We start from the raw sequence: 18,250 nt of genomic DNA on the forward strand, positions 1-18,250 counted from the left end.
TTGATTTCCATGCACAAGTTTTGTTCCTCCCAGGGCCATTGAGGCCCACAGAGAGTTTCCACAGCAGTGACATGGTGCATCACAGCAGAGCTTGCTGGAAAACGTAGCCACTGCCCCTTCTTGGGGGAACCTAGACTGGGGGACATGAAGCCGCAATCTCAGGTTCCTCATATGAGAGGAATTTCATCAGTGAAACTAATAACCCAAGGGCAGCTTGCTGGCCTGCCACCCTTTCAAGCACTAAGATCAACCTGGGACTCAAGCATCTGGGTTAAAGCTGAATGGAAAGCAGAGACAAAAAAGTCTTTAGCAACAGGTAATTTAGAAGAGAAGCCATTCCCTTCCTATGAACTGTCATGATGTCAGCAGAGCTGATGTGATTCACACCAGCAGATTATCCCAAAGTTTATTCACCAACTGCCTAAATGCCTTTGCAGCTATATAGAAACATCTTTAGAGGACTGACAGAGAAGGAAGAGATCTTTTGTGCAAGGCACCAATGTAGTACATGCAGTCCAAATGCACGCCTTTGCCATCCCCCTCTCAATGTGTTCTCCACTCCACAGCAAAATATCTCCATGACGTTCATGGATCCCCTTGAACTGCACTCCTACAATATGTGTGAAGAGGTATTGCCCAACACCTGTTTTGCTCACTTGCTTTTTGTTTACTGGAACAAATTCAGACAGGGAAAACAGATGCAACAGATGCTCTGTTGTGTCCAGACTGAGTTTGTATTACCTGCTTCTCAGCCAAGGACTGTTGGAGCCCCTCTGATTTTTATTCAGTGAAGAGAATTGCTTCCAGACCACACTGTATCCCTTTACTAAAGTGTGTGGTGCTACTGTCTCTCCTTTGGCTACTTATTGGTGAGATCACCCAGTGAGACCTCGTCACTCGAGGGATATATAGAAACACATGGAAAGGAGTTGTCCCTGTTTAGTCCTAGATCCTAAATGGCACCAAAGGAGTTGATCAGGGCAGAGAAGCAGATCTTTGGTAACAGGTGCTACCTGACAAAAACACCTGAATTTTGTTTGTTAGGTCTGTGGGGAAAGCAGCAGGTCTCTGGGCTGGACCCACTCTGTTTCAGAAAGGCTACAGCTGTGCTACAGGTGTTAACCATGAGACCTCTCTTGCACATGCTCTATCCGACACCAAGAGTTCCACATTTACAGCCTCATTTTGAAAAATAAGCCTCATAAGGAGTTTGTCTTTCCTGGTTCCCACATCTCAATACATTGTACCACACAACAGTGATAAATGAAGGAGGTGAACCCTCGTTATAAGATAGGACAACTATTTTTTGCCTGTCAAGTGGTTTGCAAAGAGCATCTGGCAAATGAGATGCTCTGCAACTATTTCAGTTAACTTTGTGCCATTTAGTAAGTGGTCATGCATAGCCGTGGTCCTGACTAGACTTTCTCTGAGTGTCCTTTGTGCTAAATTAATTTCCAGGGTCACACTGAACTTTTAGACCCCCCCTCACACTCTTCACATGGCAGCCAGGGAGTGGTTTCTCTTTGGCTCTGCAGACATATTTCCCTGGTGAGAATGGTTGATTCTCATTTGGATATACAAACAAAGGTAACTCAAGGCAAAGATGGGTGTCAAGTAAGTTTCCTTAGTTAATAACTGCTTTGAAATACCTCTACAAACACCCCTGGAGAGACAGCATGTGCCGTTCTGCAATGTGATGCAACACTGATTTGTTGCACCTACGAAATGTCCTCATAATTGTGTGAAATTGAGTGTGAACAAACAGTTGAATCGCAGTTTATCAAACATAATTAATGTGAAACAGAGCAGCAGAAATACTCATTTTATCTTGCCTAAGGGCAGATGATATAAATGCAGAGCACCCCAGAATCAAAAAAGTAACTAAGCAGATGCTTGCTAGTCTGTGAATTCTTTTATAATGCAAAAATGGCTTTTATCTCTTACTGTCTATTTTTGAGTGCTCATCACTCAAAATGAAGAGTGATGAGCACTCAATTAAAATCATAGAATCATAGAATAAATTGAGTGCTGCCTGTATGCTTTGATAAATGGCAATAAATACATTTAGCATATGTTTAGTTCATTTAAAAACAAAATCCATCTACCTTATGTAATTTGGAGACAAAAGAGAAATCATGGAAAAAATACAACATTCATAAATGTCTGCTGTGCAAATCTAGACTGTAACTAGTTCTTGGCCAGAATGCCCAAAAAGGAAGGGGGGCTGGGGAAAGCGATCAAGTAGCTAAAAAAAGAAGATGGTAGAACTCAGGTTGCATCATCTGAAGTTGCATGGAGAGTACATGTACCATGTGTATCAAGAATGTACCATCTTCCTAACAGCAATAAGTGGACTGTCCTTTATCCCCACAGAACAAGATTTAGCACAGGCTCAAAATAAACTGAGTGACTTTTTTTTTTTTTTTTTTTTTTCCAGGAATAGCCTTATGGGGTGGAGGGAAAAGATCAAGATTCTCTTTGCTCCTTGTCCAAAAGAGGCTGATTTAATCTGTAGGTTACATGCAAACACATTCCCAGAAGTACCTTGTCTCAGCCAGCAGGACGGGCAGACATCACACCGATTATGAGATTTTCCCACTGAAAATAAAGTTGTATGGGGGTTACAGTGCTTCTGTCCCCTGATGTTCAGGCATTGCTTGGCAACAGCAGCCAGCGAGTGCAGCCTTAATGCCTCCCTCTCTGCAGAGTAGACAATATCTAATGGTCTGGTCCAGACCACAGACCAGATTTAAGAGATTAACAACCTAAACATGTTAGAACTGTTTATATAAGCAGAGGTGCTCTGGCTATTTTTCTTTACACTAAGAAAGGCACACTGAGCTAGGCTTTTAACATACATTCAAGGATATGGGCTCCAAGAAGCAGATGTTGAAGGCTGCTTATGAGACGCAAATCATAACTTTGCATTCCAACCCAGATTATTTAACCACAATAGTTTTTCAGACTCCTGCATTTTCTAGATATTGTCAATTTTAACTTTTAAAGGCATGAAAATGTTTTGAAAGTACTTTCCTTGAAATACCTATATCTCTCCTCAACCAGTCCTTCATTTCTATGCAAGTACATCTGTCTGCATAAATTGCCTCAATGTGGTTTTATCATACATGATTTTAACATGGTGGAGCTGAGTCTGTGCGTATTCTTTCTTATTTGCTGTTTGAGAGCATTTGTGCTCATGGTCAAAAAAGAGATCAGAGAAAAAGGCACTGTCCTCAAAGATTTCTCAGATTATCCTGACAAATATACATCAGTCTCTGTAGCTCTCAAGGAAGTAGTCGTTATCCTTAACTTCCCATTAGGCCAACTCAAATGACTGGGGACCCATTCACAGCCAGGTCAACAGGAAAGCACCTTTCAATAGGACACCAAGCCTGAATGTGTGCCCCTGCCTTGAGGGTCATTAAATCTTGTGTTCGAAACACAGGAGTAAAAGCTCAAGTAACATTTTCTTTTCAGGGCTGCACCCCTGGTTTTGAACTTATGTCACTGAAAGCAGAATCCACCCCCAGGATGATCTGTAAGGAAAGGAATAATTCTGCAATAACACAGTCAAGCTTGCTGCCCTGGCAATGAATGCTTATCTCAAGCTGCTCACACAGTGCGTAATGTTTAAAATAAATAAATACTGCAGGGGAGTTGCTGTTAGTGCAATTGTTGGATTGTATTCTTGTGTCAAGCTTTTTATCATAATAGTACAGCAGGAGTACACTGTGTTTGCAAGGCAAGTTTGAGCCAGGGAAAAAAGTACATAAAAGCTGTTAATGAATAATGGACTCCAAGCATGGGGGTTTTGCAGTGTGGCTTAAAAAAATCAACCATTTCAAAGAACAGAAATATGTTGGTGCTATTGGAACAAAACAGAACAAAACAAAATGTAGAGATGTAATTGCTAGTATCTGGGAATGGCAGACGTGTTGTCTGTAAAGAGTGGGAACTGTGCAAATGTGATGGTAGCCACAGCAGTACCTCCACTGTTTAGTGTTGTGCCTTTGTGTTTTTCCACTTGTGCTGTTCAGCACCAGTAGTGGTGATGATACTACAGTTTGCTCATGAGCTATGATATCTTGAATGTCTTTTCTATATTTGAAGACTATTATATAGTCAAGGGGTCAGATCCTCAGCAGGACCCAGGCATGCTGTCATTTCATGGATATGATGGTGTCACACTAGGCTGAGTTTTATGCTGGGTTTATGAGTTAGCAGCAGCAAATGCCTGCATCTTAACCTTCCTAATGTAAGGACACAATAGACTAGGAAAAGCAAAGTTATTGAGGGCCCCCAAAATTTCGTTGTACAAAGCTCAGAGCAGTTTTTAGCTTCATTGAATTGAAGAGAGATTAGTCCATTGGCTTTCCTGGGCAGGACCTCTTCCTAAAAAGTACACCCCAGCCCCCCCAGGACTGTCTCTGACAATACCAATGCATATTAGCAGGAAACGTTGCTTCACCTAACTTGGGAATTGCCTGATGCCAAGGCAGGCATGTCATCCCAGCACTTAATCCACCTGCAAGTAAATCATTACAAAAAGTTAGAAAAATGAAACACTTACTTGGTCCAAGACCTATTGAAAATGCAGCAACATAAATGAGCAGGCTGACCAGTGAGAGCCATTTCAGGACAACAGGAACTTCCCCACTTTCCGTGTGAGAATCTGCTGTGCTTTTGCTTCCTGCAAGGACAGTCCTGTTCAGTTCTCCTGTCTTGGCAACATCTGGACTTCTCTGTGCATCAAATAACAATCTTTCTGCACTAGCAAAGTGGTCCTTGAGGCTACCATTGGTGACACCAATGGGGTTTCCTGGTCTTTGGTGAAATAAATCTTCTGGAGACTGGCTTCTGCAGATGCTGGTGAAATTCATATTTATGTTACGGTTCACTAAGCCCATTGTGGCCAAAGATACTGCCATAATAGAAGAACCAATACACAGAAAAGTTTTACTTCCAACTTGATCCACAAAAGCTATGGCTGGGACTGTGCTGACCACTTTAACAACTCCAACTCCAGTAGAAGCCAAGCTGGCAGCTTCATTGCTCTGGAACCCAACTGACTTCAAAACAGTTGATGCATAGAATAAAATGTTGGGCTGCCCAGTTGTTTGCACAAAAAAGACTAGGATGAGTCCTACCAACATTCGAGCTCTCATGTTGTTTTTCGAACGAAACAGGTCCAAGAAACTATACTGATCTTCGTCTTTCAGGGAAGACTTGACTGCAGTAAGTTCTTTAGAAGCATCTGATGTTTCCCGTAACCTCTCCAGTACTTTTCTTGCAGCTTCTTCATTGTTTTTCATTACAAGAAACCGAGGACTTGGAGGAAGGAAATACATGGCAATAGCCTGCAAAGCACCTAATGGAATAACAAGGCCAAACATATACTTCCAGCCATGAGATACACTAGCAAAAGCATAATTTGAAATATAGGCAAAAAGAATGCCCATCACTATCATGAGTTCATTTAATGACACTAGGAGGCCTCTTCTGTGCTTTGGCGCGATCTCAGCAATATACACACACGTTGCAATTGATGATAATGATATGGAAATACCTATGGCAATCCGTCCCACAATAAGTAGCCCATATGATTCACAGGGCAGTATAATCAAACTCCCCAACACAAGTAAAGAAGATGCAATAATAATAGCAAGTCTCCTTCCAAATCTGTCTATCAGGAATCCACCAATAAGGGATGCAAATAAGGCCCCAAAAAGCAGGGAACTCACAACGATTTCCTGTTCTTTGCAAGAGAGTGCTAATATGCTGCTCATTTGAAGAAGAGCTCCAGAGATAACGCCCATCTCATAACCCATCAGAAGTCCACTCACAGCAGCAACAGCAGAAGATAGAAAGGTAAATGTTCCACAGCCTGAAACTGGAGAAAAAAACACAACAAATTGGAAGTGTGACTTCTGCAACATTCTGACAATTAATAATAACTTTTTATTTGGACTGATATACCAGTCCAAAAAATCTTTTAATAATTTTTAAGTGAAGCTGTTAGATAACATAAAATTATATTTTTTGGGAAAAAAAAGTATTTTGTATAAACACCTCTTTAATTTTAATGCTTTTGGGTTTCTTATCTTCCTGATCAGAAGTCAATAAGATTTTGATCTGGCCCTAAATATTAAAACTTCCCTCTCAGAGTGACATTGCAAAAAGCAACACCGACAGTAAAATCTTTTCTTAAGAAAACGGTTTTTGCCTTTGAGGTGTTCTCAGTGTTTTTCGTGTACTGAATTGAGAAAGTCTTGTCCACCTAACTAGTGTACCATGGGCAAGTAAAACAATAATTTCCAAGTGAAATTGCTTCAACTCTGACTTGAATAATTAACAAGTTACGCTGTTCCTACCACTTACCAATTCAGTTGATTCACCTGAGAATGACATGCAGGCTGCTGGTACCAGTGTTTTTATTTTGCAAAATGGAAACTTATCCATCAAGCACCAGGTTGATTCAGATAGCTGGGATATTGTAGGGAAAACAGTCTTTGAGGTACTAATTCGGGAACTTTCTGGGCTTTGTTCATCACTAATCTCAGATACTTCAGAATACCAGGATCTAATATTTTGAGTAGTTTATGATGGCCACAATGTCAGGAATAAAAAACAGATGGTGAAAGCATAAACCAAGTGGAGATTATATGCCTTTGAATGTCCACTTTAAAACAAACTCATTTTATACAACTATGATTCATTGTTTATTTTTACAAGATAGATTTGATTGATCCTATTCTCGTAACTGTGAGGCCTTTTACACCCTAAACCTTTAAGAATATATCAGTTTGTTTTTGTTGGTCTTATTCTTTTTCCCAGCATGACTTTCCTCTCATCATGATGTTGGCTGCCACACAAGTAGGAAAATTTACTTCTGATTTTCTGGTTAGTTGGAGAGATAGGATGTATCTGAAGAGAGGTAGCTTTTGCAGCACAACTGAGTCAGTCTTTCAGTTAATTCTCCTGCAACAAGCTGGAAAGTAGTGTATGGTCTAATTGAAAATTATACATATACTTTGTTAATTTTTAGCTTATTTTTCTAAGGCATTAAGGCTCTTTGATCGCACTGACTGCCTGGAGTTCCTCGCCAATAACTTTTGAGCACATTGGCAAGGATCAGTCTCATTTGACAGAGGATATTACATTTCTAAAGCAAATTATGAAAAGAGAGGAGAAGGGCAGCCCTAGCAGTAAGTATGCATTACCAAAATAAACAGTGCCAGAGCTCAGGCCCAGACCATGGCATGTGGCCACATATCCTGCTAAATTGCTGTCATGGTCCCTGGCATGTTTGTGCCCAAGCCAACTCTTACTCTCCTAACAATTCCTGGAGGCAGCTCAAGGTGTGAGCCTGCTATCACACCCTACATCCACTCCACAGAAGGCTGAGTCATTTTAGAGGGTAGCAGAGTATACTGTGTGAATATAAACTGTGCCTCCAGGGTCAGGGGATATTAGTTAAACCATTAGGTCTATTAAGATAAGTATCACCTATTAGCTCTTTACTTGGATCTCCCTTTCTTCCCTTTTAGTCAGGCAGAAGCCAAGTGGCAACAGCAGGAGCTATTGAGTGCACCCAGCTCCACTCAGCCTACTCTGCTTCTGGGCGTGGGTGACTGAAAAACCAGAGATAGGCAGGATATGGTAAAAAACCACATGGTTTTGTCATGATGGGCCCTAAGAGCATGGGGGATATGGGATATTGTGAGAAGTCTTTCATAAGGTGGGGTGGATGGTAGATTTATTGTGATGGAGGTAGGACAGCTTGAAGAAAATGTCAGAAACAAATTTACAAAATGCTTCAGTGATGGAACAATCTTTATATATATATATATATATATATATGTATATATATGCTGTTGTTGTCCATGTCTGTATTATGTCTAAAGCTTCTTCTTTCATATCTGTAGTATCCAAGGTCATTGCACTTTCTTTAAGCAGAGGTTAGTGAATGGGTTAGGTTAGGGCAAGGTCCTGTTGTACTTCCTTCATACACTGAACTGCACTGACCAGTACTCCAGTGGAAGTACTACTGACTCCAGTTAAGCTGCTTTGTGCTTCATGTGCTCCTTCCTCCACTGCATGCATGCAATAAACATGTTATAATTGCAAAACCTAATTTCTCCCTCCCCTTTATACTTTTAACTTGCCTTCTTGCTGTATGTTACTGGATCTTAAAAATACAGCTTTTAATGAATCCTAGCTAGAAGTCAGGGCTGGTAATGACAGAGTTGTGCTGAATTAATGAGCTTGGGTACCAGAAGCTACGCTGCTAATTTGATCACAGTATCACAGTGCTCTGCCCAAACTACTGCTCAGTGCTGATATTTATGTTGTCTTGGATATCTCTGTATTTTACATCATTGAGCTATGTAGATTTAACCTAAGATTTTGCCTTAATTTATACATTATAAAGCCAAAAGAGATCGTTGTGTTCATCCAGTTTGACACTTATGAACAGCACAACATAACCCTTCAGACTCATTTAAATAATATTTTATTTGAACTGGGCTGTTTAAAATATTCAGCTTTGATTTAAAAATTGATAGTGGTTGAAAGCAAATGATTCTAAGTCAGTATTTGTTCCAGTGGCTAATTTCTTTCACTGTAAATTATCCATAAATTATTTCTAGGCTTAATTTCTGCAACTTCATATAACATTCTCTGTTTGCCTACATTTAGCTGTGTTCACCAAGTACAAAATTATGGCCTGTCATCTAGTCATCCCAAAGACCTCTCTTTGATAAGCTACTTAGCCTCTGAGGCTTTACAAGTTTGCCAGTCCCTTAAGCATTCAAAGCTGTTTTCTCTGAATTCTATCCAGATTATCAACTTCAATAAGTTGTGAGCTGGACCCAGTGCTCCTGCAGTGATTGCACAATGCCACATAGGAACTTGACAATTTTCCTGCTCTTGGTGGACATCTGCCCCTCTACTCATCTAACGACTGTCACAGCCATGTACAGAAGCTTGTGTTCTGCTGGTTACCCTACAGGACAACCAACTCCTTTTCTGACAGGGTTCTTCCCAAGGCACTGCCTTTCTGTTAAATATGACCTGCCTTTTTTCACCCTAGGAATTCAAATCACTTTATGTCTGTATTGAAATACATAGGATGGTTTCAACTTACCTAACTGTGAGAGATCTGCAGTATCTCTACATCTCTTCTGTAACCACTTGTGAAAAATAGGCATGTCTAGATATCTGAAGTAGGTCAGATGCCTATTTCTCTCCATTGCCTATAAAAGGAATCTGTGTGGCTTGTTCAGATGCAGAAGCCAAAAGTTAGCAGAGGGGAATCCCAGCAGTACTTTCACTTGGAGTCAGCAGGCCAAACCACCCAAATTGCATTCAGCCAATGGCATATCCCACTGATTAATCACCCACAAATAATACATTATTATTTTCTTCCAAGCAACTGAGAAAAGACGTTAAGCAACAAAGGGACAAAAACTGAGTTTAAGGCTCACCAGCAGAAACACAGCAGCTTGGGCAGTGTCTCCTATTGATACTTCGAGGTCTGTCCTGCACAGCTTTTAATTCTTTAAATGTGCAACTGCCAGTTTTGTATGGTTCTAGTTTTTGATTCAAAAGGAGAGTGCAAAGACAAATATCTTGATGGAGTCCACCACCAGCACTGTTCTTTACAATCCAAACTTTGCTTTCCTCAGCCTGTGGTCTTCAGAGAAACCAAGGTGAATATTTATTTCTAATATGGGAGGCCGTACAGACTGGTCATGAAGTTTGGACACTTGGGAAGTTGCTAGGGAAGCACTCAAGCCCATATATATCTTGCTCTCCAAGTTTGAATAATGTCAGAATAATCAACTGGCATCCTTGTTCATGTGTCCAGTGACAGATGCACACAGTCATGTAGAAATAGAAGAGGGCTGTAACTAGAGCAGACCCCTAAATGAAAAGCAGATTCTGATATAATGCAGAGAGAGACATGTTGTCTTTCTGCATTAGCAGCAGCAAACTCAGCAGTTAACTTGGTGTCTTTTGTTCCACAAAGGCCCTGTTCTGCTGAGAAATATCCTTATATCACTATGAGATTTTGTTGTAACTGGTGTACCTAAGACTTGTCTGCTCAGAGCTGCCTGAAATCTCTGCTTGGTTTTCCTTCACAGTCCTCCTCTGGTCAAAATTCCCTCTGACTTCAGTATATGTTTTGCTTTAACATTTTCAGATAAAGCATGTAGCAGTAGTTGCACTCACAATCCTTTTAAGTGTCACTTTTAATTATGTTGCTGGCAGTTCTTTTTTTTTCCTTTCCCCCCCCCCCCAAAAAGTTCTTACAATTTATATTTCTATTACTTTTATGTGAAGTCTGAAAAATCCATGGCACTGTGCATCCCAGAGGAATAAAATATTTTAATGATATCTTCCAGAGAAATTTTCCTTTCTGTTTGCAACAGACACCATGGGTAATGAGCTTGTGGCTGGTACGTGGTAAGTCATTGGAAAGTCTATTCTTGAGTTTCTGCATATAAACAAACTGGTTTCTCACAACTGTTATTCAGGTCAAAAGCAGCATTACTTGGCAAATAAACTCATACTTAAGAACATTTGCTGGAAGTGTGCATGCTAGGTTCCTGAAAAGGAGACAAAGCATAGTTGTAGTATAGCACAGAGTACTGATGGTGAGACTGCATAAAGTCAAGTAATAAGGATGTGACCTTGTTTTCAAGCACATGTTTGGGAAAATAGAGTCCTTCCAAAGGCAAAATATTTGGCCTGTGCCTAAATTTTCTGGCCACTACAGATAACTGATCTGTGCCAGGGAAGACTTACAAGCAAGCTGAGCTGGGAAGCACCGCTATTCCCCAGCTTCATGTGCAGTAGAGCTATGGGATAGGTACCCTGGAGCCCTTTGTAGCTCACCTTGACAGGACCACACACCACACTCCACATTAATCCGGACACTGAGGTTTCATTTATGTACATTTTCTTTCTCCCAAGAGAACAAGCAGTGTGTGTACAGAAAACTAGTAGGATGGAATGGGATGTTGAGAGGAGAGATTACTTTTTTATGTGACCTGTGCAAGTACGTCTATTTTTGATAGGAGGGGATTTGACAGTCCCTTCCAACGTGTTTTTTTCTGCTGACTTTGATTTAATCTGAGGTGAGGAATGTCTCAGTTTGGGAGGGAAGGAAAGTATTTTCCTGCAAGGTCAAATATATGCTCTCTAAATACTTGAGGATATTTTGATCTATTTAGACATTTGAAAGGTGAAATCAAGCTCTGTCAATCCTTGGTTAACAAGCACAGGTTAGAAAATCAGAGTTAGTTGAGTGCATTGCATAGATATGAATCCACAGCATGGAATCTCCCTTCTTCAACCGAACAAGGTATCTACATTTATCCATGATAAATCTTAAAACTATAGCATCTCTATCTGAAAATTTGAAGCACTCTTTAACAACATATTTCTTCTCTATGTAAATGCTGTCTGACATACAAGAAGTTTGCTGTTAAAGGGAAATAGTGTTTACAATTCTTCAAGCTGTCTTTATAGAAGCATTTTGCTAAAGTGTATAACGTGTAGATCAGGTGGTTTTGTAGGATAAATACTTAATGGCATGTGTTGGGAATTGCTGCATGATTGAATTATGGTTTTGCTTTTTGTAAAAGATGATTATCCTATTTTCATGCCATCATGATCTTTGCTGCACAGTTACAGTCCCTTTCTCTGTCTCATCCAGTTCCTTGTTGATCTATTCTAATGCCTGAGGCTTCTTTAGATCCAATAGCTACTTAATAGCTGTGTCTCTCCTTTTAGCTGGGATACATCTGATCTAACTGCTCATCTAGAAGTCTGGCATGAGATCTGAACCAGTTACCCAACAAGACCCTACGGGAAGAAACAAATGGTAGCTCTGGGACAAAGTTATGTTGCAAGCAGAGCTGGAAAACCTCAGAATATATTAAATTTACCCCAAAATAGTGTCAGGGCCTTGTGGGATCCAATGTGACTCCTCTCACCCAAGTGTGAAAGGCAAAACCAAAACAAATATTTTGTAAATTGACTAAAAAAGAAGGCAGAAGGAATTGCATATTTTCACACACCTAAATTCCTGTGATGGTGGGAAGCATTGTATACTTTGTACAGTATAATCCCAATTAAAGTATTGTGTAATAGTTGAATTTCATGAAAAAAGGTCCCTGGCACTGATGAAAAGATGGAGAATTCAGATCCTGAGCAGACCCACCCTTGCCATCTCTCCATCTCTCTTAGTGCTCTTCCATGTATTTTCATTATGTCAACAGCCAGCCTGGCACTTGATTACATTGAATGGGTTTTGTTTCATTATTTTCCAGTAAGAATCAACAAGTTATTTTAATTCCTAGCTAGGCAATTATAAATTCCTCAGGTTGCTGCTTTAGCTTCTGAGGGTAAGGCCAAGTGTGTAATTTGCATGTACTCTTCTAGCCATAGCCCTTGTGCTGCAGTAACTTTGCTGTCTATTTATTGTAATCATTGTGCTTCCCTTTGATAATGTTATCCTAGATGCACCTGCTTTGCTCCCCCCATGCCCTCAGGTAACGTTAAATATGTCTGCAGTCCAACTGGCCTTCTGTTCTTGATTGACCTCTGCATCTAGGTATCAGTAGATACTGCTAGACTGATCACTGTTATACTCCAGCGAAGCATTTCTGCCTGTGAAGAGCAGGTTAGTCAGTTCATTAATTTTTAAGTGAACAAAACCTGCTTGGGACATAGTAATTTCTGGCTTACAACTGTGCTTTCCTGTTTGGGTACAGCTGGCTTGTGGGTGAGAAATACCATGTTTGTGGGTCATTTTCCCTTTGACCTCATCATCAGTGAAAGTGACTCAAGGTGCTAAACCATGCTGTAACTTAAACAAACTGTCTGGGCAGGATGGCAAAGGTGAAGAGCTATGAAATTCAGCTTCAGTACTCAAAAGAAGAAATTCTGAAGTTGATTTTTTGGGGTGGCAGCACAGAAACCCTATTTCTTCCTGAAATGCTAAGGGGAGAAAAGAGGAGGGAGTCCTTGTGTCTCCACCCTGCACTTTCCCCTGTGTGAGCAGGTGCAGTGCTTGCCTGGCCTCCCTCCACTTCCGTGAAAAGGGCTGGACTGCTTCTGAGTATGAAAGCCAGAGCACCGCTGCTACCTTGGGCACCAGAGGGTTTCCCAGCTTTTCAGGTGACTGATCTACGCAAAGGGAAGGCCTCTACACAAGCAACACATGCACAGAGAGTAGGACAAAGGCCTTTTGGGAAAAGTATAGCATAAAACTTAATTCAAATTTTGAGCTGGCATTTCTCTTCCTTGCTCACTTTTTCCCCTCTCCCATTGTTAGATATCCAGTGTCCCATGCCCTGGGACGCCCCTTGGCTTTGCAGTGCTGCTTTCACAGCTCCGAGCATTAGCTCCGCGGGCACGCTGCTGCTCTGACAAACTAACAGCTGACGTTCAGCTCCGGCCACTTTACCTGTTGCAGTCGGGAGCTCATGGAGGTGGCGGCGGCTGCTGCGGTGGCTGCCCCGGCTGCTCTCCTCATCCTCCCCTGCTTTCATCGTCTGGCTCTGCTGGCTCAGGTCCTTCTTGCTCTGCACAGGTACCATTGCTAGCCCCTCTGCAGCTTGGGGCAGGAGCACTTCACAGGGCAGCAGTCCTTCCCTGGACGGAGGGGAAAGCACAGGTTATTTTCCTCATGGCAACAAGTTGCTGAAGCTGTCTGAAACCAAATGCAAACCACAAAGTGGTTTGTGAACAACTTTGTTGCTATTTCAGAAGGCTTTGCCCTTTGCAGTGACACAGGCTGTTGCTATTCTTGGGAGCCTATTGCAGGCGAGGGGAGGGCCGTTTGTCGGAAGTATTGCTTTTGCCTTTTAACAAATAGTTGGAAACATCAGACGTCCACACACAACTCGATGCACATTCCTTAGCCATTAGCTTAAAGTGTCTCTCTCTCTCTCTGTCTCCTCTCTCTGGTGTTCATATGCGCAGGTTTTTAACAGAGAAGTCACCCTTAAGGGGAGGTTTTGAAGTTTTTGCTGTGTCAGCTAAAGTTAGGGCACTGAGCACACACATGCAGCATTGCTTAGTTCTTGTAAACTGAGCAAGTTGTGGTGAGAAATAGCAGGGAGGAAAGAAAAGCCATGGCAGCCCTCTGCAGTCTGCGATGGCTTTCACAGCGTAAATGTTCATGCTATTTTACAAGCAAATGAAGAGCAAGCCACCCTCTTCTCATGAAAATTATTTGTGGAAAAACTGAAACTGTCTCAGTTATACTGAGTCAAAGGCTTGATTCTGAGGGCTGCTAGGAGTCACTCCACCCCTGCTAGCTTTGGGGGAAGCAGTGGCCAAAGGCTGCACCAGAGTGAAAGCTACATGTGTGCAGGAGAGCTGCCTGCCCCATCCTGGTCCTGGTCCTTGTCCTGGTGTGGGAGCCCCCAAGTGCTCTCAGCAGACCCGCTGGCCCCAGTGAGGAAAGTTGTCCCAGCTATTCCTGGTGGGAATCGCTGTTGTATAATTTGGCAGTGCTACAGGCTCCTTGTTTGTGCTTTTCTTCTCTTTCACTGAGTGCTGTTTTGTCTTGGCTGTTTTTGTTTTAATACACTAAAGCCTGCAGATAGCATGAGAGGGACGGCAGAGGTGGAAAGTCGGTAGCTTTTGCAAAATTTCCAGGAAGGAAAATTCCTAGACATTTTTTTCTGAAGTAGAATAGGCATGATACACCCTTTATCAGTGTTTGTTTAACAAGAAGATTTGACAAAGATGCTGAAACTACCCTGTCTGACAGCTGCCTCACTGTCAGCTTCAGAAGGTGGAGAGGTAAGGATGCCGCAGAGGCACTGGTTCCAGCAGGAAGTTTGGCACTGGCAGTATCTTCAGTGTGGAGTTAAATAAGTCAGCCTGCCTCTGCTCTCATGTGTTACATATTTTCCATATAAAATGTCCATCTGTCAGGATGCTATCAGGGCTGTTAGCAATTTTTTGTCACATCCTCATAGGCTATGTGCAAAAATTAATGTCAACTTTTAAAGTCATTATTGAGATGTTTTGGAAGGAAAAAAAAAGGAGAGGCTGTTTAGGCTGGGGAAGGAGCTGAAATCTTTTCAAAGTTTGAAACCAGCTATGATAAGATTCCTTTGCTATAACGTGGTGTGTAAACAACCTCCTCTAACAGCACACACCTCATATAACCCACAGCTCTGCTCAAATGCCTGCTGTTTGGAAACTGGGCTAACTCCACAGCTGCACACTTGTTCCCACCTCCCAAATGTCTTTCTATGTAATGGCCCTAAAGAAGTCAGAGAACTGCTGAGATGCCACTTCAGCTTGCTGGGGAACAAAGCCCATGTGGCCCCGAGGTTCACTCCTGCCTGGGGAGTGCTGACCCAGAGTCAGTGACTTCTCTGCCTGTTGAGAAGCCAAGAAGAGCTCAGCTCAGTCTGCCATTCAATGGCATGTTCAGCTTCATGGAGAATTGATGAGAGGCTCTCCAGGCTCCTGGTGAGGTCTGGCAGAAAAGGGGGGATGTTTGTAAGGGGCAATGTCCAGTGGGAAGTGAGGCATCCTGAACAGCATGAACTGATGCCAGACTTCCCCATTCTATGCCCTCTTTGCACTAGGGTTATTCAGAGATTCTCAGCTGTTAAGTTTGGACATGTGAAGTTATAGAAGGTTCCATGTAGAAAATCTGTCCCATCCTTAGGTAATCAGATATACAAGAATTGACTACTTAATTTTACTATTAGTTTTTGCCATCCCACTGACAATGAAGTGCTTTGCTGAAATAGGGACTGCTGTGTGAAATTACTGAGATAAGCTTGCAGTACAACATTGGTGAGACTGGAAGTATCCATCAGCCTTTCATGCATTTGTGAAGATCTTCTGCACCCTTTCTTTGTCCCTTCATTCCCCCTGTTCTACACAAAACTAATTCTACCAATCTCTACAAAGACAGTGTGGGCAGGCACCTCCACTTCCATCACACTGAGTGTCCTTCAGCTGTGAATTGACACATCAGCTGTAGGGTATTACTAATTTTGATGGAAGTAAGAGATGTAATGCAACTGCAGCCCTTTCTGTTCAAACCCCTAAACTAAATGTAGTCCTCCAATTAAATATACTGACAATGTATAGCTGCTGGCACCTACATACTTTGGGATAACTTAAAAGCTTACTAAGAAATGCATCTTCCTTTAACAAGAAGCGTACTACCTCCAGGAGTAAGTAATAAAAAGAAAAGGCTGCTTTTCATTGAGCTCCCAAATCTTCTGATGAACAGATTTGAAGTGATGAATTTTAAGTAAATACAACAATAAGTTTTATTCTTTTTGAATAAGAATAAAAAGAAATTTTAGACAAAAGGAGATTTCTTTTAACTGTGTTTAAAACTGGAGTTCAGTGCTACTTACATTACCCTCAGAAGCCAGAGCCTGGACTGATTTTTAAATGTTTACCTACTTGCTTACTCAGAAATCCAGCAGGCTAATCTTCTCCTGAAAACAAAGGCCAAATAATCCATTTTTCCTCCCTAGTTCTGCCTTTATTTCATGGTATCTATGCCAGCTGCAACACAACAATGTCTTAACGTTGCCTCCTGTAGTAATCTCAGGAGGTAACCAGCTTTCATGGATGGTGAAGCAGCCAGTACACAGCACAAACCATAATGGCAAGAGAAAATAAATGAAGAAAGGCATTGTTACTCTGGGGACTTGTGTTTGGGCTACCCAGAGGGCAATGCACCTTTGTCATAGTGAGCTGTGGGTGCTGCAGAGGTACTGGGGAGCTTCCTGGGCTTCAACCTGCTCCCTAAGTTACACCCTGTGCCAAAACCACTGTAGCATGGTGATAAGGTCTCAGGGAAAAATGTTCCCAGTAAGTAGAAATGTGAAATATTTTATCCTGAGGTCTGCTGCTTAGCATGACATTGGTATGAGGGATGTTTTGCAGTGTTATCAGTAGCCAGCTGATCATGAAAAGCTCAGCAGGTGTGAAAATCTGTTTTCAGTTGAAAAGCTGAGGTACTGATGTTATTGTTATTGGTATTAACTGGCATTAAGTGGCATCCCAGAAAAGGAAGGAGCTGGAAAAAAGCTGGTTACAGCTAATGAAAGCAAACAGAGGGAGGGAAAGCAAACAGCCTGTGCTGGTTCTGCAGCCAAGGCAATCATAAAGTGATCTCATGATATGCAGTGACTGTGAAACCTTTGCTGGTGGCCACAGGCTCGTGGTCCCACAACCCTATACCCCCTCAGTTTCCCAGCAAAAATAAACAGGCAAGCAAACAAGCAAAACTCCAGTACAACAGACATGGATGAGATAAGGGGAAAGAAAATGGAGTGTGCTTTGCTACTTTTGAATTCTCTGTTCTTTTCCTGTTCCTGCCTTGCCTGTGTATGCCGTTAAACTAGCCGCTTAGCTCATGCCATGTGCCCAAGAGCAAGTTGTGTCAGTCAGAGCAGGGGCAGAGGGGCTGCCAAAGGATGTACAGATGGGAAAGGATCACATTCTCTCTGCCCCTCTTACTGCTGCCTGGGAATTGAGTCCTGTCTGAGCGTGGGGAGTGGGGTGAAATGTTCCAGAAAGCAAGAAATCTCAAACGCTGGCATAGGCAAACAGCTCAATGACACTACAAATAGTACGATCCCAGACTCCACAACTGAGTTGCCTGAGGCTGAGCGGCAGGTCACACAATTCAGCAGAAAGAAGAGTGAAAAGCCTAAAGCAGGAGAAAGTCAGGAGACAAGCCAGGAGTATGAGGATAACACAGTTGTGAGATTCCTCTGTTGGTTTTGTCAATGTGCAGTTGGCAAGAAATCATCTTTTCTGATATTTTCTCAGTTTTCTGCTTTCAAAATGGACCAAACACTTTAAAGGCATGATTAGGCTAGAAAAAGAAGGTAAGATACTCACAGCTGAATAAGCTGCCTGGAAAATCTGTGAGGCTGAGGTGGGCACTTCTAAAATCTCTGGTCATGAGTGTTATTTGTCTGTGTTTCCAGTGATCTAATAACTTATATTTGCAACTGTGGAGAGACATGAATGTTGGTATTAAGCCAACAAATAGGAATGAATTAAGAGCTGAAGGCCTTTCTGAGTAAGTTTGCTTAGGCCATTATTATCAGAGTTGGAGTAAATAAGGCTATCTTGTTTCCCTGTACATTTTAAGACTTTCAGAAAGAAGATAGTGGAACTCACACAGTTTCTTTATTCTAAAATATGGAAATAAAGATTTTCAGTAAAACTGCAA

At 41.8% G+C, this 18,250-nt stretch overlaps 1 protein-coding gene across 1 annotated transcript in view; it reads right to left on the minus strand.

Annotated features, from left to right (window-relative positions):
* Nucleotides 1-13,748, minus strand: part of SLC2A12 (solute carrier family 2 member 12) — a 29,752-nt gene extending 16,004 nt beyond the window's left edge. The window contains exons 1-2 of the mRNA XM_031054049.2: nt 13,478-13,748; nt 4,571-5,890 (exon numbers count right to left, since the gene is read on the minus strand). Coding sequence (XP_030909909.1) covers nt 4,571-5,890; nt 13,478-13,610 — 1,453 coding nt within the window. The 5' untranslated portion in view covers nt 13,611-13,748. The remainder of the gene's footprint in view (nt 1-4,570; nt 5,891-13,477) is intronic.
* Between the last annotated feature and the right edge of the window lie 4,502 nt (nt 13,749-18,250).

The sequence above is a fragment of the Melopsittacus undulatus genome, chromosome 3 (genome assembly GCF_012275295.1).
Source record: "Melopsittacus undulatus isolate bMelUnd1 chromosome 3, bMelUnd1.mat.Z, whole genome shotgun sequence".
In the NCBI taxonomy this organism is placed as follows: domain Eukaryota; kingdom Metazoa; phylum Chordata; class Aves; order Psittaciformes; family Psittaculidae; genus Melopsittacus; species Melopsittacus undulatus.